Source organism: Mesoplodon densirostris, chromosome 10 (genome assembly GCF_025265405.1).
Source record: "Mesoplodon densirostris isolate mMesDen1 chromosome 10, mMesDen1 primary haplotype, whole genome shotgun sequence".
Lineage (NCBI taxonomy): Eukaryota > Metazoa > Chordata > Mammalia > Artiodactyla > Ziphiidae > Mesoplodon > Mesoplodon densirostris.
Window position 1 is genome coordinate 76486898 of NC_082670.1, and position 25996 is coordinate 76512893.

General features: G+C 41.2%; 1 protein-coding gene across 13 annotated transcripts in view; it reads right to left on the minus strand.

Moving 5' to 3' along the window:
- Window positions 1-25996, minus strand: part of ERC2 (ELKS/RAB6-interacting/CAST family member 2) — a 985114-nt gene that overhangs the window by 104247 nt on the left and 854871 nt on the right. For 2 of the 13 annotated variants that reach the window (XM_060111330.1, XM_060111332.1), the window contains one exon: window positions 8476-8664. The exons of 10 other annotated variants lie outside the window; for them this stretch is intronic. In XM_060111330.1, the coding sequence (XP_059967313.1) occupies window positions 8608-8664 (57 nt within the window). In that variant the 3' untranslated portion in view covers window positions 8476-8607. Of the gene's footprint in view, window positions 1-7841; window positions 7924-8475; window positions 8665-25996 lie in introns of those variants that run through there. One more of the 13 variants, XM_060111331.1, reaches the window with a different exon arrangement.

Here is a 25996-nt window from a genome sequence, read left to right on the forward strand (position 1 = left end):
CCCCCAAAACTCCAGCTTTATGTTGCTTATAAAATGGACCAGGAACACACAAAGACTGAAAATGAAAGGATGGAAAAAGCAAACACACATTAACCAAAAGGATGTTGTTATAGCAATTATCAGACAAAATAAAATTTATAGGTAAAAGCATTAGTAGGATAAAGGGAGAGATTAATTAATAACAAGAATAACCCACCAGGAGCTGTAACATTAGATAATGAAATGTAATACAGTTAAGATCATAGGCTGGAAATATATAAAACAAAAATTGATAGAATTACTGAGAAATGAGCAAACACACAATCATGAATATGTGAATCCTTATCTCTAAGCAACTGAGAAGTTAAACAGCTAAAACATTAATAGAGATATAGAAGATTTCAGTTATAAGCTGCATCTAAAAAACAAAGAATAGGCACTTGAAGGAAAAATACACATGCTCTTCAAGTACACATGGAATGTTTACAAAAAACACTGGGCTTGACCTTTAAAAAAACTCAACAAATCCTAAGAAGTGATATCACGTGCTTGACATCTGAACTTCTCTGTTGAAAGAATAATGAAATTGTAGAACCGTATACATCAAGGCTATTCCACCTAATTCTTTGCCTAGAAAGTTCTTCTCATTTTCCAAGCCTTTTCTTAGCGTCTCCTCCTCAATGCAGCCTTCTCTGATCACCTTAGGTAGAGTAGGTCCTTCCAAGCTCAGTCACTGTTATATTGCTCTACTGTATCTTCTTCATGCATTTAACTGGTTTCTGAAATCACCTTATTTGTTTATTTACTGGTTTATTGTCTCTCCCCGTGGCCTCCAACCTCAAATATAATGGAATGCATTTTTAATCTCTTGCTTTTAGAATGAACCTGGCCATAGTAGGCACTCAATGAACATTTGCTGATGTCAGCCTGCAGTGCTCTAGCCCCTCACAGAGGTACAGAGCTGCCCCCTAGAATAGATCCCATTACATCAGGTTATTTGTGTGACAGTCTCAGTAAGAGAGAGTGAGCTTGTCATCATATTTGCATATGTAATAGATACCAAATAAATGGCTGTTGAATAAACTATGATCACCCTGTGTACCAGAAGGCTGAAACCTCGAGGAGCCACATGACCTGCTTCAAGCCACATCTTGTTAATGAAAGTGCCTGATTCCTCACAGTGAGCATCACACTGATCCCCTCCAAGCAACCTCTGAAGCACATCCTATCATGTGTGGAGGCTGCAAATGAGGACAGAGAAGACAACTTGGAAATATCTTTTTCACCAAACTCAGTGTTTCTGTTACTGTTATATAGATACCAGCCTTTGCCGAGTCTGTTAAAATTGACTCAAATGATCACTTCTTGTAATAACTGCATGTCTATCTGTACAAGGACTGCATTGTCCAAGTAAGGAAATGAGGAAGGGATAAAACTTAAAATAATAGCTTGTTGACTTAAAATCAGCAATGTGGCCATGTTATAAGCCCAGTGGTTAAAGTAGGAGGAATCACTATGTGACTTTGGACAAGTCAACTAGTAGGCCTAAGCCTCAGTTCCCCTATCTATGAAATGGTCATAATATTAGTGGTTACTTCATAGATTGCTATGAAGACTAATTAGATTAATCCATCAAAGCACGGAATATAGTATGTGTCCCAGTGAACTTGATAAATGTCACTAAGATTTCAGACCCTTGCACAGTCAACTTGATTACTTTGGCATTAGTTGTTTGCAAGCTTTGCTCAAGAAACTGGTGTTTGATAATCTGTCTTCCGGAGCTCTTCCGGAGAGGTAAAACAGTTATAGAATGGGTCTTAAGGTCTCCTTGAATCTGATTAAATCCATTCCCTGATGTTAGAGCTGAGCTAGAAAAATCCTGGCCAATGCTAAATGTATTTGTTGAATGGCCGTTTTACCGAAGATTTCAGGAAGATGAGGCTGCTAGAGGGGCAGCCAAGATGACAGTGCTGATTAACAAAGGGGCATATTGTCTGGCACATTCTTCTCTGACCTAACCCACCTCCTGCCTCAGAAGGAACAATTCTGGAATGGAAAGTTTCACCATAAACATCTGCTTGCCAGATCTGTCCCAACACTGCAGCCACTGGTGAGAGCCATCAGGCACTAAGAATTTTCCCTTGGATTGGGAGTTGCTTGAAGAAGGGCATAACCAAACTTCATGTTTATCATGGCAGAAGACAGGAGCAGCACAATTTCCATAGGGACTCCTTTTAAAGATCAAAAAAAGTATGCATACCCCTTCACCTAAGTAATTTTATTTCTCTTATCTTTTGATTCAGAAAAACACCTAATGACAAAAAGCTACTGGGAATTCAGTAATGGTTTTAAATGAAACCTCACTGCTCCAAGTGACTATCTTTCTTTCTTTCTTTCTTTTTTTTTTGCCTTACGCGGGCCTCTCACTGCTGTGGCCTCTCCCGTTGCGGAGCACAGACTCCGGACGCGCAGGCTCAGCGGCCATGGTTCACGGGCCCAGCTGCTCCGCGGCATGTGGGATCCTCCCGGACCGGGGCACGAACCCGCGTCCCCTGCATCGGCAGGCGGACTCTCAACCACTGCACCACTAGGGAAGCCCTGACTATCTTTCTTAATTCATTAATTTTTTGAAAAGCCACTCAGACCTCCCTGAAGTTTAACCACTCCCTGTCATTTTGTGTTCACTCAGGCTTTGTGCAGACAGCCAGTGAGCTGTCCTTCGGCACTCTAAAATGTCAGAGCTCATGCCATGAGTTCCCTCCTATGGCCAAATTCTGCCACTCTGAAGAGAAGCAGACGCTCTCAGAGCTTGGGACCCTGGACCGTCACTCCTAAATGACAGGAGAAGGATGAACAGCTGGGGCTTCCGTAAAACTCAGTGGGATAAGAGTACAAAGGGATTCAGAAGCCAGAGTTAGTTCTGCATTTCCTCTATAATAACCAGCATCGATTATAAACATACCACGTGCCAGGCATTGTGTTTCAGCTGCACAATTAAACAGGAAGTCCTCAATAACTGCTTTTGGATGGGTGGATGGAGAAATAAATGAATCAGATATCAATTTTACTTCACTCTCCTGAAATCGAGCCTCAGCATTGCAAGGGCATTTGGATTTGCACAATCTCTTCTTTCATTTGTCAACGATTTGAGTGCCAGATCTGTGCAAACTTAGCTTGTCAGGCATCAAACAAAACCAGACAGAGAACCTGCCCTCCAAGTGTGTCCTGGCTTGGAAAGATGGGACAAGTAGTAATGACTCTGGGTAAAAGAAGGCCGTGGGTGAAGACAGTTCCTTATTCCTAGGAGTAAGATTCTCTGAAGATGCTTAAAATGCCTCCCTAAAAGTCACGTAAGAATCTTCGAAGGTATGGTAAATGTTCCCTACAGGCAGCTTTGCTCTCAAGGGGGAGACCAGCAGAGGCTGACCCCCAAAGGAATCATCTCAGAGAGAGGCAGTGAAAGAGTTAGAGGAAGCAACAAAAGGAAGAGAAATAAATGCCAAGGTGCTGGCCTCACACTTGGGCACAGTGGTACTGGTGCCGTTAGTGGACACTGGGAAAACTCAGTGTCTCCTGGGGGAAGAGACCCTCCCCTGGGTTCACTCTGCAGTGAGTCTTTGGGTGTTTTCACCCACGTGGTTGCTCAGAAGATTCTCTGCTGTGGCAGCCTCTATAGGCAGAGTCCCAGCTAGCATGGGAGGTGGTGCCAGCTCCCCAGGGACACTCTTCCTCAACCCCACCATGCCACCAACCTCGACACACAACCAAAATAACAACTTCAATTCTCAGCTTCAATAGCCTGTCCAAAGAGAACTGGGAGCCTGCTTCTTTTGTTCTCTGCTCTCATAGCTCTCTCATCCTTCAGAACGCCTTTCAAAGTGCGAAAATGCACCTTTTTTCATGTAGATATTTGCTGAAGTCTCCTGGCCTCTGGACTGTGGGCTCCCTGAGGGCAGGGGCAGGGCATTCACTGTGCATCCCCAGGCACATGAGGCTGACTAGCTTCGTCTTCCAATAGGAAGGGCTTCCTGGCCAGTCAGGGAGCTTTGTCTCACAGTAGGAGACTTGCCTCCATTTCCTGGGAGAACTTTAAACTTTACAAGGCAAGGTGAAGCTGAAAGGTTACCAGGACTGAGCACACCTCCACCACCCACTCTCCTTGATGGCTCCTCCAACCGACCTTTCCCTCCTCTACTGAAGATCTCAAATGAGAGTCTCCCCAAAAAGCAAATAACGCCCCAAACCAGAGATGCTACACTTATAAAATGAGACAGTCCGTTACTGTGAAAGAGCTGTGGAGAGTGAAAACAAAGTCAAGACAAAAAAAAAAAAAAAAAAAAACCACAAAACCATTGCCCCTGTTCTAAAATCTTTAAGAAACCCTTTGCCTCACATTCAAGTTTTGGGTTTTGTTTTTTTTTTTCAACAAATCATATTTAAAATATGTGTTTCCCCTTTCTCATTCTGGAGAGAATCCTGAGAGACTATTTTTTCACATTCAATAAAAATCCAAACATCTACTTTGTTGCCTAACCACACGGTACATTTAATATCCCAAAGATCAAAATTGGCATTCACAGATAATTTTTTACAGAGACAAAACCGAACAAACATGGTCACTATCTTTCCTAAAACTAAGTGAAGACAGCAGGATGCATGCGTTGGCTCCACCAATGTTCTGGTGCCACACAAATGATTTCACACTCAGCAGCTGGGGTCTCCAGCATGTTTATTCAGTTCCCGGCTATGCTGTGTGGTGTGTGGCTGAGCACTGTGCCTGCCTGGCCAACTCTCAGAAAGAGAAACTGATACAAATCCATGACACAAAAGTTAAACTAAACCACAGTGAATATTTCCTTAACGATTCAGAGAGTCGTTTCAGACTTTGCTCCACTACAAGATGGGGCCACTAATATGATCACATTAACATATTTATTCAATCAATATATATAAGAATCAACATATCAATATATTGCCCAATGGGGATATTGGTTTAGAAATATTATACCTAATTAAAAAAATGCTTTAGTGACCAATTCTACTTTTAACCTTAGCAATTTTCACTCTTCCTTCCCCTTCCTCTGTATCCCTGCTGACACCACACTCAGGGGGTATGTTTGAGGACCAGAAAGAAGGCCAGTGTGGTGTGGCAGAGCACAGGTTAGGGGTTGGGGGGGAAACAGCACCAGATGAGCTGGGCAGGTAGGCAGGGGAGGGAGCATGCCAGGCCTTGTAGGTCTCAGCAAGCCTTTACATTTATTTCAAGTACAAAGGGAACTGCCTGGAGGGACTTAGGAAGTGAGTGTATGATGTAATTTACATTTTATAAACATCATGCTGCCTAACTGTCTGATGAATTTATGCTTTGTGCCCATGATTGGATTTCAAGCTCCTGGATGACAGGGTTAGAGGTAAACTCCTATTAATGCCCTCACCTCATGCATTCACAGGAGTTTTAGACCAATAGTTCTCAAACTTTTGTGTGCAGCAGAATCATCAGGAAGTTCATTCAAACCCAGTGTGCTGGACCCCACCTACAGAGTTTCTAATTCAGTAGGTCTGGGTGGGGCCTGAGACTCTGGATTTCTAACAAGTTCCCAGGGGATGCTGGGAAGGAGGTTGCTGGTGCAGGCAGGGCACTTAGAAAGCCAGTGTTTAAATCTGTTTGCAGAATAAATCAGTCAATGAAGAGACGTAAAAATGTTTTTTAAAAATCACAAATAAAAACAATCAGTGGTTTGACTTTGACCTAAAACGGCAATCATTTATTCTAATTTTTCTTTTTCTTAAATTATTCCCATCCCCATATTATGTGATGATAACAAGAGGACTAACCCCTACACGCAGAAGTACTCTGAAAGGAAGTAGATCATTGTGATTAGACAAGATGAGACACTTCAGAGACTGCATCGCCAAGTTTAATTATAAATCAAATGTCATTCAAAGATTTTTTTTTTTTTTTGCAAAAGTATGTGATTTATTTGTGTAGGCAGTAATTACCTGCCTCAATCCAGAAAGGATATGGGGTGGTGAGGCATCTGTTGGTGCTATTCCAAAACTGAAAATTAAACTAAACTTTCCTTGGATTCAGGAATAAAGCTCACCATGGCCCATCCCTGTTTGGTTCAAAGCACACAGCACTGGCGAACACACATACTATAAGATGAGGTCGTTTAAACTCTCTTTCTTGAAGGAACCCCCAAAGTTTCTAATCTACGTGCTTATTATGCCAAAGCAGATATGCAGCTGAAGAATGCAAAGTAAGTAGAGACTTAGAACCAACAGAGGCAGCAAATATTTGCAAACAATGAGACCTGCAAGGGATTCATTTCCAAAATATATAAACAGCTCATGCAGCTCAATGTCAAAAAAATCAAACAACCCAATCAAAAAATGGGTGGAAGATCTAAATAGACATTTCTCCAAAGAAGACATACAGATGGCCAAAAAGCACATGAAAAGATGCTCAACATCGCTAATTATTAGAGAAATGCAAGTCAAGACTACAATGAGGTACCACCTCACACCAGTTAGAATGGTCATCATCAAAAAGTCTACAAACAATAAATGCTGGAGAGGATGTGGACAAAAGGGAACCCTCCTACACTGTTGGGGGGAATGTAAATTGGTATAACCATTATGGAGAACACTATGGAGGTTCCATAAAAAACTAAATACAGAAACACCATATGATCCAGGGACTTCCCTGGTGGCACAGTGGTTAAGAATCCGCCTGCCAATGCAGGGGACACAGGTTCGAGCCCTGGTCCGGGAAGATCGCACATGCTGTGGAGCAACTAAGCCCATGCGCCACAACTACTGAGCCTGTGCTCTAGAGCCGCAAGCCACAACTACTGAGCCTGTGTGCCTAGAGTCCGTGCTCTGCAACAAGAGAAGCCACCGCAATGAGAAGCACGTGCACCACAACGAAGAATAGTCCCCCCTCGCCACAACTAGAGAAAGCCTGCATGCAGCAACGAAGACCCAATGCAGCCATAAATAAATAAATAAATAAATAAATAAATTTATTTAAAAAAAAAAAAGGAAATACCATATGATCCAGCAATCCCACTCCTGGGCATATACCCAGAGAAAACCATAATGTGAAAAGATAGAGGCACCCCAATGTTCATTGCAGCACTATTTACAATAGCCCAGACATGGAAGCAACCTAAATGTCCATCAACACAGGAATGGATAAAGAAGATGTGATGCATATATACAATGGAATATTATTCAGCCACAAAAGAACAAAATAATGCCATTTTCAGCAACACGGATGGACCTAGACACTGTCATACTGAGTAAAGTAAGTCACACAGAGAAAGACAAATATCATATGATATTGCTTATATGTGGAAACTAAAAAAACGGTACAAATGAACTTATTTACAAAACAGAAATAGAGTCACAGATGTAGAAAACAAACTTATGGTTACCAGGGGGGTAAGGTGAGGGGGAGGGATAAATTGGGAGATTGGGATTGACATATACACACTACTATATATAAAATAGATAACTAAAAAAGACCTACTGTATAGCACAGGGAACTCTACTCAGTACTCTGTAATGACCTATATGGGAAAAGAATCTAAAAAAGAGTGGATATGTGTATATGTATAACTGATTCACTTTGCTGTACACCTGAAACTAACACAACACTGTAAATCAACTATATTCCAATAGAAATTAAAAAAAAAAAAAAGAACCAACAGAGGGAGAATATACTTCAGATCTAGGATAGTTGGCACAGACCGCTACGCAAGAAGCACCCAGGGTCTCTGAGGGTTTACCTTGCCTGTCCACACGCGAGGCTGCAGTTTCCATGTGCACACGTCCATCCATCCAGAAACTGTTATCATAGCCCAACCAACAACAGGCAGTACAAACTTAGGGATGGCTGGGGGCTTGAGGGGTTCAACAGGAAGCCCTATTGCCGAAGGTCTACAGGGTCACAAATTCACATTCTGCTTAGGGAAAAAGCTGGTTAGACATACCACAGGACTGCTTGGGACTAGACCACCACAAATGTGTGGTCCTAAATGAAATCTCATCTATTCAGTAGTTATTCGGGATCTCATGGTCTAAGAGGTTGACCGAGGAGGGAGGAATTCAAAACATCAAAAGCCAGAGTTTCAAAACAAGAAAGCCTGTTGAAAATCATAGGCCTTGCAAAGCAAATGATAAATAGTCATGAAATAGGAACCAATGAATGAACCGTACTCTCTACCCACATAGCAAGACACAAACAACTGGAAGCCAATGGACAATTTACTTCATGTGGATGATGAACCTGGATTTTTGTTCTATGCTGGTGGGAATTCATGGAACAGTCTGGCTATGATTTAACCACAAAAATAGCAACCCCTACACTCTAGCAAAACATAAAGTACATATGAGCCCCCAAATCCAAGATCAATATTCAGAGTCCCTAACCCAACTCCCCATGGCATTTGCAGTTACCCACCTCCGAAAGGGTAAAAGTAAACATGGGACCTGCTCTGGTGTTAAACTGCCACCGGATCCTCCCCGCTGTCTCCCTCCTCCTCTTCTTCTTTACAGACACGTAAAGTTGGATCTCTTGAAGGAACTGGGGGCTCCCACTCTAGGCAAAGGTTGGACAGGTGATCAATGTACAGCATGAGATTTGACTGTGCCTCCGTGCCTCCGACAGAGCTGGATCATCTGGGGCAATGAAAATTATAAGCAACAAGAAAGTGGTATTAACAGCAAGGGTAGGGAAGCCCAGGCAGCACACACCATGATTCCCTAGGACACCCAGCAACCATTCCTTTCCCCATTCAGTCATTCCGAACACACTCATCAAGCACTGTGCCAGGCTCTGGGGAGACAGTAGTGACAAATATTAACACAGGCCCTGCCCTCACGGAGTTTATGGGCTATTCTGGACAGGGAGACAAGCAATTAAAGGACAGTGTGTAAAGGAACCTAGAGGGTGCAGTGGAGCACAAAGCAAAGGCAGTCAACCCAGACTGGAGGTGGGTGGTCAAGGAAGGATTCCCAGAAGAAGTGACATTTAACGCTGAGCCTAGAGGACCCATGGAGTTAGCCAGACAAGACTGGAATATGTCAGCATGTGTCCGAATCTGAGATGAGAAATCATGGTTGGTCTGAGGGGCTGAATGTCCTTTGTTCTCAGCCATTGTCCAGGCCATAATCCTATACTCAACAAAGGCACCAGATCTGGAGTCGGCAGCTTTCATCACAAGGTGCTCCTCCAATCCCCACAATCCAGTTGTGTTTCACACTCTTCCAAGTGGGATCCCAGGAAAGGAAAGAACATAGAAAATAGTTTGTTCTATAAGAAGATAGGAAAAAAAGTGAAACAGTAATGTGGACTTGAACTGCTACAGAATAGACCCAATTGCAGCAATCTGTTTTCTGCACACCAGCATTACAGGTAAACTGAGATGCCAAGCTCGCTCAGGACAGCTGAAACGACACGAGGCCCAACTGCAACTTGGCATCCCCAAAGTGGGAGCCCCAGGGCTTCTTCCCTTTGGCTCTCTCACTTTGCCCTTCCCTTTCCTCCAAGTCCCCAGAAAATCACAAAAGGGTGTCTTTGCTTTGCTGCTCTTATCCTTGGTGTTTCTGATGTCTAAAAGGCTACCACAGACATGATACCTCCCACTTGCCTTATGCAGCTAAGGAAAACCAGATAGTTTAAGAAGCCAATCTTGCAGGGGCCTCCATGCAGGAAAACAAAACAAACAACAACAAAAAAAAAACCTGCGAAAGTCCCAGTAGCTTGAGTGTTGCCCAAGGTTCTAGCTGCCTGTGCATTATGAAAGAGACCATTGTAGGGGATGGTTTAAGACATGGCAATAAGCACGTTTTTACCAAAATGCACAGTCCAAAGTAGCTTTCCTTTACATTTTCATATTATCATATAATTCAAGGCCTGCAAACAAAATCCTTGACTGAAGACAGAACGAAATGAGCAGGCAGCTATTTTAGAGACAAAGAAAGGATGTCTTTTTAACCTATGACAACACAAATTTGTTTAGGTTTTCGCTCCACTAAGTAAGTAAGCAATTAGGTTTTGTCCAATAAAAATATCCCTGTGCGTGTGCAAACACCCGAGGCAATCATATAATTACCTGCCCAATCAGATTCAATTGCTGACAGTTGAGTTCCCACTGCTCATTAACTTCAGATCACAATGAGGTCTTTACGGAAGCCCTTTCCCGTCTCTTTACAAAGGTTCCTATGATGCCATGAGCAGCCCCAGCGCTACCTCATTCAAGATAATCATCCAAAATGGCCAGGGCCAAGGCCAGCCTACTCTACCTTCCCTCTGAAAAAATAAAAAGAGAAATTCGAAGAAACACTGGCTTACACGCCCTTGCTTCATTTGGGGATCTCACTTCTAAATATAATAGTAACCTTTCACCCCCACACTTTAAGTGCCGTAATTATACAATTAAAACCAATTATGTCATTTAACAGAGACTTTTTCAAGATCCACAGCAAGTGGATCAATTACCTCAGTCATTGACCTCAGAAGATTTCAAACTGACCTGCAACAATGACAATTGGATAAATTTAGACACTGGCTTCGAAGGTCTGCATGGACCAGCTGTGTGGATTGTAGCTGGTCTAGATTCTTCTAGACTCTAGAAGCTGAACTAAATTCACTAACTAAATGCATCTGACACTACCACCACCACTTGCTTGCACGACACTTCCAATATCCCAAGATACTTGCTTTTTTATAACCACCCTAATAGTGTTGTTACTTCCATGTTTCAGAGGAGAAAAAGGAGGCTGGGAGAGTTTGATGTTATCTCCAGTTATGTTGCTAGGTAATGGGCTAGCTGCATAACTTCCACCACAGATTCCAAAACCTGTTAATAGCAAGTAGTGTGTGTGTGTGCGCGTGCGTGTGCACATGCGTGCACACACGCGCACACACACGTGTCTTTATTCTCCTGGGCATCCATTTCTCCTATTTTCATTACCTTACCCCAATTTCCCTTTGAGGTAACACATCCACCCCACTTGCAGCTCATGTGCATGACACAGGGCTCCACTCCAGCTCCAGGGTATGCAGTAACCTAGGCCTCAGCCAATCAGCTCCTAGCATTCTCCTAGCCACAGCATTTGTTCAGGAGTGAGCACATGACCCAACCAAAGCTAGTGAGACACACTGAGAATCTTGGGAAAGAGTCTTACTCTTGGGCTTTCATGTGAGAGGAGGTACAATCTGGCAGTTGAGCAGCTATTTTGCTACCACCAAAGGAGTGAGGGATAATGGAGCCAAGACATATATAGAGAGAAACTGGTTCCAGGAAACTCCTTGAATCCCTTTGTGTTGACAGTAGGGACATTTAGAACATGGAGTAAGTCAACAGTACACTGGAGAACATATGAAGAGTGCTACCACCTACAGCTTGGATAGGCTTGATTACAAGGATGGAATTAATTGACTGTGGCTCTGAGCAGCAGCCCTGTTTCCTGCTCACATCACAGTGAAGTGCCTCCTATTTTTGAGTTATTTAAAAAACATACCATTTTATGGGCAGAAGGAAGCACTTTAACCTGCAAAATGATTTTTATCACATACTAAATATCCTTATAACGTTGTGGTCCTCTGCTTTGGTCAAAGTTGTCTCTCCTTGGAGTTGAGACAGCTGTTGGAGCCAAGAAGAGCTGCCTTGACCTTGCACTTTGCCCTGCTCAGTGGTATCCTTGTGCTCTCCAATTCCTGGATCCGCGTGGGATGTAAGAACTGAGGACATACACACTCATCAAAATGGAGCATTTCCTTTCTTTTTTCTCTTATCCCAGGCCTTGAGGGAAAAGAAAAAAGAGCAAGAATTCTTCTGTCACAGGATTTTCAACATTGGCACTCTTCAAGTTTGGGGCCAGATGATTCTTTGTTGTTGGAACTGTCTATGCACTAAAGGATGTGTAGCAGAGTCCTCTGGCCTCTACCTACTAGATGTCAGCCGCGTTCCTGTTCCACACTGGACATCCAGAAATGTCTCTAGGGGACACTGCCAAATGTCCAGTGGTCGGGGCTAATATCAGCTCTGGTTGATAACCACTGCTTTAAGAGAACAGCTGAGGTATTTATTGGATTTTCCTTGCAGCATCTTTGAGTATTATGATGTCTTCTCCTTAAAGTGTGAGGAGGGAAGGAACCACCATGCTCCTTAGAACTGGCTAAACAAAAAGACCCAGGATCTCAATACCACCTTCTATCAGGGCCAGGAAGTCACATAAGACTAACTGACCCATTAAGGACCAAAGTGGGGAAAAGGTATATCAAATAGAAATAATTTTACCTAAAGATCAGAGAGAGGAAAAGGATGTGGAGGAGAAAATTACAAGTGAAGAACAAGTGTCTATACAGTGAGTTCCAAAGTGGGCATGTGGCTTCTAATTTCCACAGGAAAGAAAATTAAACCTTAAGATTGTTGCTGGGTTTCTCGAATTCAGGTTCAGCCAAAAAGGTGGAATAGTCTGGTTTCAAACAGAAATGAAACTCACCCTGTAGAGAAAAAGCCAAAAATGGTAGTCTCATTTATTTGGACAAATGTGGGCAAAGACACTTAAAATAGGCAAGACTGATGGATTAACAGAATATTTTTTAAAGAAAGGCATTTACTCTCTTCCACATGCCAGCAGTAAAGTAAGAGTGGGTTGGCAGAGGCCCTTCCTTCAGGCTTGCTTCAATGAGAAGACAGAATTCATTATATAAGCAATATGCATTGTGAAGCCTTGAAGAAAGGGGTTGAACTGGTTTGCCCTCTCAATGAGTTAATTAGTCACACTCCCTCAGTATTCTGGGGAATTGGTTTTAGGACACCTAGTGGATATCAGAATCCATGGATGCCCAAATCCCCTATATAAAGTGGCATAGTATTTGCATATAACCTATGCACATCCTCCAGTATACTTTAAATCATCTCTACCCCTAATACAATGCAAATGCTATGTAAATAGTTGTACAGGACATATTGATAAATGCTCTGTAAATAGTTGCTGGAGCATGGCAAATTCAAGGTTTGCTTTTGGAACTTTCTGGAATTTTTCTTCAAATATTTTTGATCTGCAGTTCGTTGAATCTGCAGATGTGGAACCCATGGATGTGGAGGGCTGACTGTATATCTTCACACTAGCAGGTAGCTGAGACCAGCCTAGGAATTCCACAGTAGTGGGACTTCAGTGAGACTTTAAGGCACAAACTTCTGCACACCTCACAGTACTGACTGCTTTTTCATTTATTTATTTATTTATTTTATTTACTTTTGGCTGTGCTGGGTCTTCGTTGCTTTGTGTGGGATTTCTCTAGTTGCGGTGAGTGGGGGCTACTCTTCATTGCGGTGCGCAGGCTTCTCGGTGAGGTGGCTTCTCTTGCTGCAGAGAATGGGCTCTAGGCACGCTTCAGTAGTTGTGGCTCACAGGCTCAGTAGTTGTGGCTTGCGGACTCTAGAGTGCAGGTTCAGTAGTTGTGGCGCATGGGCTTAGGTGCTCTGCGGCAAGTGGGATCTTCCTGGACCAGGGCTAGAACTTGTGTCCCCTGCACTGGCAGGTGGATTCTCAACCACTGCGCCACCAGGAAAGTCCCAAAGTACTGACTTCTGATCAAGTCTGTTAAAAGAACCAGGTTGGTTTGCATGTAAAGCCTGGCCTTTGTTGGGGCGTAACTGGATGAAAATGTTCGGATTCTAACAGTTTCTCTCACTAGAAGTCCTAATGCTTCAGAGCATGGAGAGGTGTATTAGGGGAGTTCAGATGATCAGAGCTGAGGCCCCACTGCTTCCTCAGTTCCCAGGCAGCCTTCCCCTCTAGCTATCACCACGATACAGCTGTCCCATCTTATTGCCCCTAACTTCTCTCCTGCAACCAGTGAGATCTGACTGCTAGGGTGTGACAGTGTCTCAAATGGGGAAAGAGTAAAAATAAAGGCATCTCTGAAGGGCCCTGGCCCTCCTCCCATTGTTCTTTTTGGCTTACGGTTTTTTGTTTGGTAGAGGTAACATTTAGAATAAACAATAATAGAAAAATAGAAGTAGTTGTCTGGAGGGTCTAGCAGAGGTCCACAGGGACTTTTATGAGCTGTATAAAGAACTGTCTTTTGACTCAAATCAATAGAATTAGAACGGAAAAAGGAGAAGTAACAGCTGACACTGCAGAAATACAAAGGATCATGAGAGATTACTACAAGCAACTATATGCCAATAAAACGGACAACCTGGAAGAAATGGCAAATTCTTAGAAAGGCACAACCTTCTGAGACTGAATCAGGAAGAAATAGAAAATATAAACAGACCAATCACAAGCACTGAAATTGAAACTGTGATTAAAAATCTTCCAACAAACCCCAGGACCAGATGGCTTCACAGGCAAATTCTATCAAACATTTAGAGAAAAGCTAACACCTATCCTTCTCAAACTCCTCCAAAATACAGCAGAGGGAGGAACACTCCCAAACTCATTCTACGAGGCCATCATCACCCTGATACCAAAACCAGACAAAGATATCACAAAGAAAGAAAACTACAGGCCAAGATCACTGATGAACATAGATGCAAAAATCCTCAACAAAATACTAGCAAACAGAATCCAACAGCACATTCAAAGGATCATACACCATGATCAAGTGGCGTTTATCCCAGGAATGCAAGGGTTCTTCAATATATGCAAATCAATCAATGTGATAAACCATATTAACAAACTGAAGGAGAAAAACCATATGATCATCTCAATAGATGCAGAAAAAACTTTCGACAAAATCCAACACCCATTTATGATAAAAATCCTCCAGAAAGTAGGCATAGAGGGAACTTACCTCAACATAATAAAGGCCATATACGACAAACCCACAGCCAACATCGTTCTCAATGGTGAAAAACTGAAACCATTTCCACTAAGATCAGGAACAAGACAAGGTTGCCCACTCTCACCACTATTATTCAACAGTTTTGGAAGTTTTAGCAACAGCAATCAGAGACGAAAAAGAAAGAAAAGGAATCCAAATCGGAAAAGAAGAAGTAAAAGTGTCACTGTTTGCAGATGACATGATTCTGTACATAGAGAATCCTAAAGATGCTACCAGAAAACTACTAGAGCTAATCAATGAATTTGGTAAAGTAGCAGGATACAAAATTAATGCACAGAAATCTCTTGCATTCCTAGGCACTAATGATGAAAAATCTGAAAGAGAAATTAAGGAAACATTCCCATTTACCATTGCAACAAAAAGAATAAAAATACCTAGGAATAAACCTACCTAAGAAGACAAAAGACCTGTATGTGGAAAACTGTAAGACACTGATGAAAGAAATGAAAGATGACACAAGCAGATGGAGAGGTATACCATGTTCTTGGATTGGAAGAATCAACATTGTGAAAAGGACTACACTACCCAAAGCAATCTACAGATTCAAAGCAATCCCTATCAAACTACCAATGGCAATTTTCACAGAACTAGAAAAAAATTTCACAATTTGTATGGAAACACGAAAGACCCCAAATAGCCAAAGCAATCTTGAAAAAGAAAAAGAGAGCTGGAGGAATCAGGCTCCCTGACTTCAGACTATACTACAAAGCTACAGTCATCAAGACAGTATGGTACTGGAACAAAAACAGAAATATAGATCAAAGGAACAGGATAGAAAGCCTGGAGATAAACCCACTCACATATGGTCACCTTATCTTTGATAAAGGAGGCAAGAATGTACAATGGAGAAAAGACAGCCTCTTCAGTAAGTGGTGCTGGGAAAACTGGACAGCTACATGTAAAAGAATGAAATTAGAACACTGCCTAACACCATACACAAAAATAAACTCAAAATGAATTAAAGACCTAAATGTAAGGCCAGACACTATCAAACTCTTAGAGGAAAACATAGGCAGAACACTCTATGACATAAATCACAGCAAGATCCTTTTTGACCTACCTCCTAGAGAAATGGAAATAAAAACAAAAATAAACAAGTGGGACCTAATGAAACTTAAAAAGCTTTTGCACAGCAAAGGAAACCATAAATAAGATGAAAAGACAACCCTCAGAATAGGAGGAAATATTTGCAAATGAAGCAACTGACAAGGGATTAATCTCCAGAATTCAGAAGCAGCTTATGCAGCTCAATATCAAAAAAACAAACAACCCCATCCAAAAATGAGCAGAAGACTAAATAGACATTTCTCCAAAGAAGATATACAGATTGCTAACAAACACATGAAAGATGCTCAACATCACTAATCATTAGAGAAATGCAAATCAAAACTACAATGAGATATCATCTCACACCAGTGAGAATGGCCATCATCAAAAAGTCTACAGACAATAAATGCTGGAGAGGGTGTGGAGAAAAGGGAACCCTCTTGCACTGTTGGTGGGAATGTAAACTGATACACTCACCATGGAGAACAGTATGGAGGTTCCTTAAAAAACTAAAAATAGAACTACCATATGACCCAGCAATTCCACTACTGGGCATATACCCTGAGGAAACCATAATTCAAAAAGAGTCATGTACCACAATGTTCATTGCAGCTCTATTTACAATAGCCAGGACATGGAAGCAAGCTAAGTGTCCATCGACAGATGAATGGATAAAGAAGATGTGGCACACGTACAATGGAATATTACTCAACCATAAAAAGAAACGAAATTGAGTTATTTGTAGTGAGGTGGATGGACCTAGAGACTGTCATACAGAGTGAAGTCAGAAAGAGAAAAACAAATACCATGTGCTAACACATATATATGGAATCTAAAAAAAAAAAAATGGTCATGAAGAACCCAGGGGCAGGATGGGAATAACCACAAAGACCTACTAGAGAATGGACTTGGGATGAGGGGAGGGGGAAGGGTAAGCTGGGAGGAAGTAAGAGAGTGGCATGGACATATATACACTACCAAATGTAAAACCGATAGCTAGTGGGAAGCAGCTGCATAGCAGAGGGAGATCAGCTTGATGCTTTGTGACCACCTAGAGGGGTGGGATAGGGAGGGTGGAAGGGAGGGAGACGCAAGAGGGAAGAGATATGGGGATACATGTATACATATAGCTGATTCACTTTGTTATATAGCAGAAACTAACACACCATTGTAAAGCAATTATACTCAAAAAAGATGTTAAAAAAAAAGAAAATGCTGGGGAATGGGCAAAATAGTTTCCTCTGTATCCTTTTATTTTATAAATCATATCTATATGTTAATAATTTTAGATTTGGTTGTGAGTTCTCCATTAAAATAATAATTATATAATCAAAAAAAAAGAACTGTCCTTTGTAAAATTTAGTAATTAAATCTGGAGGAGCGGGTCTTTAACTCTTGATACATAAAGAATGAATGTCTCAGGGCACACTTTTCCTGTGGATGAGCATCCCCCCACCCCACCCCCTTTCCACTGAAATCATTCACCCTGGCCTGCCTATGTTTCTCAGAACACCTGGCTACATGAACAGAGATAAAAGAGAAGAGCAGCCCACTCCCCAGTTCCAGCTGGTGTTAAAATCATATGACGAATTTTCTGTGTTTTGATGGAAGTGCCTCCTGAGTGAGTCCACACACTGGCACATGAAAATTTTGTTTGCACCAAAGAAGTGAGTCACGGTGAGAACATGGGTCTGCTTGAGCAGGCATGTGCCGCTGTTAAAAGCACAAAATCCAGGGCTCTACATATACCCTAAGATGAGTACTGCCCTCCCCATGTCCTTCTCAGCGTGAAGTAGGAGAGAGACAGCTTCACTGGGGTGGCAGGTGTCATAGGTCACCCTCACAGTCATTACTGAACAGAACTTCTAAGAGCAGCGAGTCCTTGCTTTTGCCACTGAGCAGCCTTACTGCCAAGTCCCAGAAAAGGATGTTAACAGTGTGTGGAATCCGGGTTAAGGCAGGAGTTGGCTTCTAGAGATGAGCTTCAGCAGATCTAGAAATTGTATGCAAAATTTGGCGTAAGCACTTTCATGCTTTATTCTGAGGAGTGGATTTGTGGTTTTCATCATCTTCTCAAATTAGTATGAAACTCTGAATAAAAAATTAAGCAACAGTTTTTATAAAGCTATCCTGCAATTTTTTTCAACAGTTTTCTGAGCTGTAATTTACATGCTGGCAAGTTCAATCATCTTCAGTGTAAAGTTCAAGGATCTTGAATAACTTTATTTGTGGTGCAGACATCACCACAAACCAGTGTTAGAACATTTCCATCACCTCAAAAAAGATCCTGTGCTCGTTTATAATAAACTTCCTTTAATTTTTGCAACACAAGTTCTAGGGTTGAAAGAAGGCTCTTTGCATATTGGCAGAGCTGATCCATTTTTCCTCCCCTTCTCAAAAGCTCTGCTAAAAAATTATTTACTGTTTATCTTAAATTCAAATATAACTAGGTATACTGCATTTTTATTTGTGAAATCTGACAACCTTAATCCAGGGTCAAAGCAGAACTAAGCAAGTAAATCAAAGTTCAGGTCTAGAAATAAGTGTACTTTTTTGAAGTACTGAAAAAAGACATACATTATATTAGTAAATTTGAGCCATTTAGGTTCAAAGATGGTTAAAAACTAGTTCCATCTAGGATTCGTGCTGAAAACTAAAGCTGCATAAACAACCAGACGAACTCAGGACCCAACTGCTGTTTTACAAGCAAGCCTGGCACTCAAAGGCTTATATGTCACATTTGCTTTGAAAGGTTAAGAAATTGGATGTAATTGTTAACCTTGCAACTCACAATCAGAACTAGAATTGTGACTTTTACAGGCACAAATTATAAGGAAATTGTTCTTAACCCTTTTGAGGTCATAAACCCCTTTGAGAGAATCTGATAAAAGTTATAGACCTTCTTCACAGAAAAATGTATGGATACATACAATATTTTGCATAGAATTTCTAGGGGGAAGGGAGGTTCATAGATTCTATAACAACAATAGTGGATCTCTCAAGGGTCCAAGGATGCGGGAAGAGCCTAGGCAAGTTGATGAAAGCTATCCTGAAATCTTACGCTCCTTGCTTTTCTCTTCCTCCCGTTGATGCGGGAAGGGAAGTCAGGGTAATGGCACAGGAACTGGGTAAGGCAGGAAGACATGGCCAGGCTGCTCTCAGCCAGCAGTGGTGAGAACTGGAGCAACTCGCCTGAACTCCACGGACTTGAGGGTCACTGTCCGTAAAATGAACAGATTGGCCCAACACTGTTTCCACAGCTTATGTCCCAGGGATCTAGCTGAAAGGTATCTGAGAAGGGTCATTTTAGACCCGGGAGCACTGCACAAGATTTAGTGTTTAAAAAAAAAAAAACTTTCAAAACCACTGGACTATAAGTCACCAAAGTTATCAAGGTTCTCAGTCACCTGGTTATCTGATTCTGACTCTATAGAGCAGAGGTCAGGAGACAGTGGGGAAGATCTGGGCGTTCTGGGAAAAAAGGCATTTGGCAGGGAGAGAAGAGAAAGACATCCTGGCCCTCACCACTCTTTAGTTCTGCAACATGTTCTTCCTCCTTTGTGCTGCTCTCCCTTTCTTCATATGGAGCATTCAAACACTGCCCAGTTTTCCTTTGGTAAAATAAATACTTTTCCCAAGTACATGAACTTAATCAAATTTCCTTTGGGTAACAAGGATACCCCATGATCTATTATATCATTAGATAACGTTATACTAAGTATAACAGGAGCCCACATGGATAAAGGACATGTGTGCCCAGCTCTGTGCATTAGAGATAGTATCTCTTTTATGCCCTCAAGCCTCCTAAAGTACTTCTCAGTATTATCAGTCTTATTTTTCAGAAGAGAAAACTGAGGGAAAAAAATTAAGTGATTTATACAAAGTCACCCAGCTAGCCAATGACTAAAAGGGATTTCAAGTTCCAGAGCCTATACCCATAGCCACTCTACTATATTGAAGAGATTAACTATGCAATTTGTGACTCAAAAAAAAAAAATACAGGTTTTACTCATTTATCTTCTCTTGAAAACAAAGAATCTATCACTTTAAGGAAGTTTATTAGCATGCCCAATGATATGAACCATGAAACTATTTTTGAACCTTATTTAACACTTATTGACATCTACTAAGCAGATCTACCATGTTCATATTTATCATCTCAAAGGAAAATAAATGATTTAGTTTTGGGCTTTATCTTATCCATCCTTGGTCCTTGAAACAGCACAAGAGATACACTCTCTTCTTACTTGTTGTCACAAGATACTAGAGGCAAGCTGAGGAAAACACGCTGGGAAGTAATGTTCCACACTTTGTGTTAAGACTTTTCTTCTTTAAATAGAGCTTGTGTAAATCACAGACGAAGCTGACAAATTTCACGGCTTAGTCATGGCTAACGTATCAGATTTCATGGTTTGACAGAGATTAACAAGAAAATCACATTAGAGTTACAACTATTAGTAGATTCTTAGATATTTGGTAAAGAAACTCCAAGCTCTCCAAACTCCATTGCTCACTGCATACCACTTTTCGTCCTTCCCTCCACGGATGCAGAACCTCTGTGAATCCAGGGAGAGCAAACTAGGATCCTCCAGAGCTCCTCAGTCACCCCCTGGTTATCACAGGGGTGAGCTGCTGCCTAATGGGCTCTAGGGAAAGGTCTAGCATCATCGTGGAATAGAGCAAGCGTTAGCATTTATGACCCAGTTCATAAAAGTATAGACAGGAAAAAAACATACTATGTTTGTACATAACACAGGCATTTCACCCTAACATCACATGCACTAAAGAGAGGAATGAATCATTATAGGTGTTGAAACTCAGATATTTTAGGGGAAAATTAAGTTTTCACATCTCAGATATTTTAGGTAAAATTCAAGATTTCACATGTTTATGAGGAGGCAGTTCAGCAGAGGTCTTGTTAAAAGTAGTGGCATCCAAGTAGAGACTTCAAAAAGCCTGCTGACTGCTGAGCCATTTGGCCTGAGGGCTCTGCATATCCTCTTTCGGTAAGAGCCCAGCTTGCTTGTCATTTTTGCATAAAAGACAACCAATTTGTCAGCCATTTGCCTTAATTCTTTTTCTGAGTCTTCCTAACGATAAATTCCATCTACCTTCTGGTCTTCAATATCATATATCTGACTGGAGGATGGAAATTCACTTGCACCTCAGACCAGTTTCCTTCCCAGGCGATCCTCCTGGGTCTTATAGGATGTCCTTAATCAGAACCATATTACTCAGCAAGAGGAAGTCCTTGCACAGACGCTGGCAAGACACTATGGCAAATTAGTTTCAGAACATGGAAGGTCAGATTGGGAATAAAACCTACAGTTATCTATTGTGTTTTCTTTAGTTGAGAAAATTAAGGCAGGGTGCCTAACTCTTAAGTAACCAAGATTTGGATACGGAGCAGCCATTTCGGAAAGGAGTTCCAATGACTGCTGTGCACAATAGTCAGTTGTGGAAACTGAAGTCTTCACATTCCAGGTATTCTGGACGTGAGCAAGGATTTTCTCACTTTATCCAGATAGGTTTTTATATTTCAGGAGCACCCTAGATTGGTAAAATAAAAATAGCTAAGGTATTACAGGCTTGGCCAAAAATATAATTGTCATTTAACTTAGTGTGTCTGTGTGTATATAATACATATATCTATATACATATTACACACGTATATGTGTGTTAAATAAACAGAGCATATTCTAATAATGATAACAGCTACTATTTATTGCACTCTTATGTGACAGGCACTATACTAGGCACTTTTCATATGTTATTTTATTTACTCTTTCAACAAACTATCATGGTAGAGATTCTCTTTGTTTTTCTTTTACGGATGGAAAAAAAAAAAACCCTGAGATTAAAGGGGATTTGAGCCACAAAATTAGTCATAGAGCCATAAGTTGAACTCGGGGTGCCTGACTCCTGAACCTGTGTTTTTAACCACTGTGGTATACTGAGCCCCGGAAATTCTCATCAGTTCCATTGAGATGGGTGCCCAAGCTCACTCTCAAAAAAATAACAAATTTCCTGACGGTGGGGATGAGGAGTCTATTACTTCACTAACACAGGAGCGTGAAAGGCTTTGGGCAGATGGAGGGGAGGGTGTGAGAAAAGGGAGAAATTGTTGTAGAAACCCAAGACCTACCTCCTTCACAACTTTGCACAGGATTAGCCTGCCTGGAGAGACTCAGAGAACCAGAAGGACCAGGGGGCTTAGTGGGAACCTGTCCCTCACCCACTTCAAACTGACAGCCTTCCCTTCTCATGAATGGGCTGGCCCGAGAGATTTGGAGCAAGAAACATTTCCAGTGTGTCTCTACCTTAACTAACACCATGGGAGCAGCTAACAATTACAAAAGGAATGAACTTTTTCATCAAACGCCCTTCCATAAAACCATTTCCCAGGAAATGTAACACAGCATGGAGCTAGCCGACTGCAATTTTCCACCAACAATGAGCATCATGGGGCACAGGTACTATATTTAAACGATTTTCCTCCAGCTTTTTGGCAAGGCTCTCTCTCAAGGAGACTCAGAGTTGAGCTGAGGTCTCATTCCCCTCCGGCCAGCAGGATAGGAATGTTTAAAGCGGCCCTGTCTCTTCAACACCCATGTGTAAAACGCCAATAAACAAGCCAGCAAAGACCTGCAGGCCTAATTGCCTTTTAACTCCGCCAAGATGATAAACTCCCTGAGTAAGGAAGGAAAGACTCCCAGGGATTTAACAAGTTTATCTGCCTGCCACTTGAACATTTTCTGTCTGCCTACACTTCAGTGAATTCACCAATAAAAGGATAAAAGGGCCCCGAACCTCAGACCCCTCAATGGCCGAGAAGCCACAGATTCAAAACGTATGCCCAGCAAAAATCAACCCGTTAACCGAACTTTGTTTCACGTGTTTGTAAGGTCGAGTGCAAGGAAAGTGGGGCCACTTGCCTGTTCCTAGCATCAGCCATTTCTCTTTTTTTGACTAAGGCCTACAAATCTTTACCTACAATAAAGAAAACTGTTCTCACAAAGAAACAGGAAAGGCAACTCATCCAGAAACCTCTAAAATTCAACTCTAAAATTCTGTAATGACAGGAGAGAAGCCACATGGGCCCCGGTGGTGGAGGAATGGAGTGTGCTCATCAACATACTGGTCAGTTCTGCCAGGGCATTTTTTTCTCTCTCCCTCCCTGAACTGACTTTGGAGTTTTAGCAGTTTAGTTGTTTTTGTGGATTTGTACCCTACCACCCAGAAGAAGAATTCTGAGAACTCTGTACAAATTGGAATTAAATTGGAAAAGCAAAGTAAAACAAAACCAAAAGACTTGGAGGTAGTACAGGGAGGTAGTGCCATTCAAGACATAAAAGAAAGGTGAATGGGCATAACCTCTCTGGGAGGTCACTTCATGATATTTATCAATATAAACGTGCAACTTTCCTTTTAGGAATTTATTCTAAAGAAATTATTGGACAAGTGCATAAAGGTGAAGCACAAGGAGCTATAGCATTCTAATAGGAAATATTTAAAAAAGAACTATATTCTCATCATTAAGGACTGGTTAAATAATGCAAAAATTCTATACTCTGCAGCTAGAAAAAGGATGCTGTATATATATATGTATATATATATATATATATATATATATATATATATGTATATATATGTATATGTATATATGTATATGTATATAGGTATACATCTGTTAGTGTGAAAAGGTGTCCAACCTACAACATTACGTTCAAAAAGCAAGTTATAAAAACATGTACAGTATGATTTCATTCTTTTTTTCCCCAGAGGCTTGACATAGAAAAAGAACTAGGAAGACACATAGTTCATCAAAATGTTAGTATTTCTGGAGGGTGGAATTCTTTTGCAAAGACTTTTGAATTATTTGAAATTTTTAAATAATGAAAATGCATTGCCTTTAAAATCAGTTAAAGCACTAAAGCTAAAAAATAAAACATTCTGCCACCACCACTACTCTCCTGATCACCAGGAAGAGAACCCTATCTGAAAGAACTTTACGGAAAGATCCAGTTTTCCTTTCTCAAGGAGACACAAGTGAAGAACGTTAAAGGATTTGGTCTTGATTTATCATCACATATAGTTGTTATTCCAGTATATTTTCCAATGAGATGAGAATGAACAGTGAAACTACAAGTGGGCTCAAAATCCCAGGGGGGTATATTTCCTAGGTGGCCCATGCTCCTCTCTACCCTTAAATCAGGGTAAAACGCTGAGAGCTCCTCTATTAAGCTGACCTGTTCCACTTAATAAAACAAGAGCAGCCCTAGAGTAGGGTGCTTGCCAAATGAAAAATCTGAAACACTATTTTTCTATTAAAATCTCGTCCATGTTTTTCCTATTGGAACCTGGAAACTGGACAAATTCTGAAGGAATCTAAAGGAATTTCTTTAGAAAAGAATTCTGTTAACACCAAAAGCTCCCCAAGCACTACACAAAGCAAATGCTAGAATGCATTACGCTGAAACGTGAAAACAGAAGTTCAAACCCACAGTGATGTGTCCTTCGCACCAGGCTTTGTGTTTATCAGGGCTTATTCGTTTGTACACTTATCCCTGTACATTTTCTTCATCTCCCTGCTTCATAATTTCATAATCAGTTCCAGATTTCCTATTTCTTTCACATTGTAAGGCATGGAATCCTGGATTTGGGATATGCAAGATTTAAGGGTATGGAAGAGTGGAAGTATGATAGAAATAAAATCAAAATGGAAGTTTTGTTTCATAGCCACTGAGAAGTAACAAACTGAGTGCCTGCCTCAGGACCCATCTGACCCTCAGAAACTGTTAGGACATGGACACGTGTATAAGAATTTCACGTGTAAAAGATCCTCTGGTTGGGAAATCTCCTTACCAGTGGATGGAGCTATGGGAAACTAAAAGGGTTCCCACATCAACGATGGGTACGTCTGCCAAAGCACTATCGCGCTACTCTCAGAATTCAGAACTCTGTCCCTAGATTATAAAACAGTAAGCTGAAATGTCAGCCTAATCTAGGATAAACTTCATCTCTAGAGTTAAAGACAACTAGCCTCTCAACGGGTTTCAACTGGAGGTTTCTTTGAAGGAATGTTCTCAAATTCATTAAAGAAATTTCACTGACTTCACAGACTTTGGCATTAAATAGATGACCTGAGTTCTTCATTGCCCTGCAAAATGACTGTTCACCTTGAAGCTCTGCAAATTGGGATTAAGTTGGCCCTTTGCTTTTTACCATGAAGATGACTCCCCTCCACTGATCTCTGAGTCCTGGGGCAATCACCTGGTTGATCAATGATATCAAATTTATCTCTATAATGTGTCTCTTTTAAAATGCACATCCTTTCATGGGTTGGCTTTGTTAGGGTTTTTGCTTTAGATGTAGTAGTGCTGCTTGATATTAGTGATTTCCCTCAATACAAACAAAAACAAACAAAACAAAAACAAAAAAAAACCCTTTAGGACATATATCATGTTTTAAAAACCCAAGTTTAACTTTTCAACTGACTTGAAAGATCGGTGGCGTTTTCAGATGCATAAATTCTGCCTTGAATTTCACCTACTGAAATGCTGAAAGGCTGAGGCATCTCCTCAGACTCTGGTGTGCTCTTTGGAGCAACATTTACTTGCTTTTCACAGTGACTCTGCACATTCCAAAGACAGCACAGCATAAACACATACACCAGCCTTTAGCTTTCACCCTCTAACCCCACAGTCTGCTTCCTGTGCACCCCATAATCTAAAACATCTCCTCTTCACAGGTATATGGTCTTGGATTTGTCATGGTGAACGCGAGACTTTACAAGGCCAATAAAATGACAGCTGCACAGAGGGGACGGGGTGGCTTTTACCGACTCTGACTCTAAAACACCACTGCCTTCAACTCCCAGGGATCAGGAACTTGAAAGCACTCCGATTCACTTAGCTCTGTGTTTGCCATAAAGTTAAGGCTAATCAGATTTCCCCCAACTTGCAGCCCTATCTTAAATCCCCAAGCTTCTCCTATGCAAACTTAACTGATGGAAGATGTGATTATGCCTTCTCAGGTCATAAATTCTAGATATTTATAACATAACTGTTGTCATTTAGGTCAATTAAGATGCTTTTA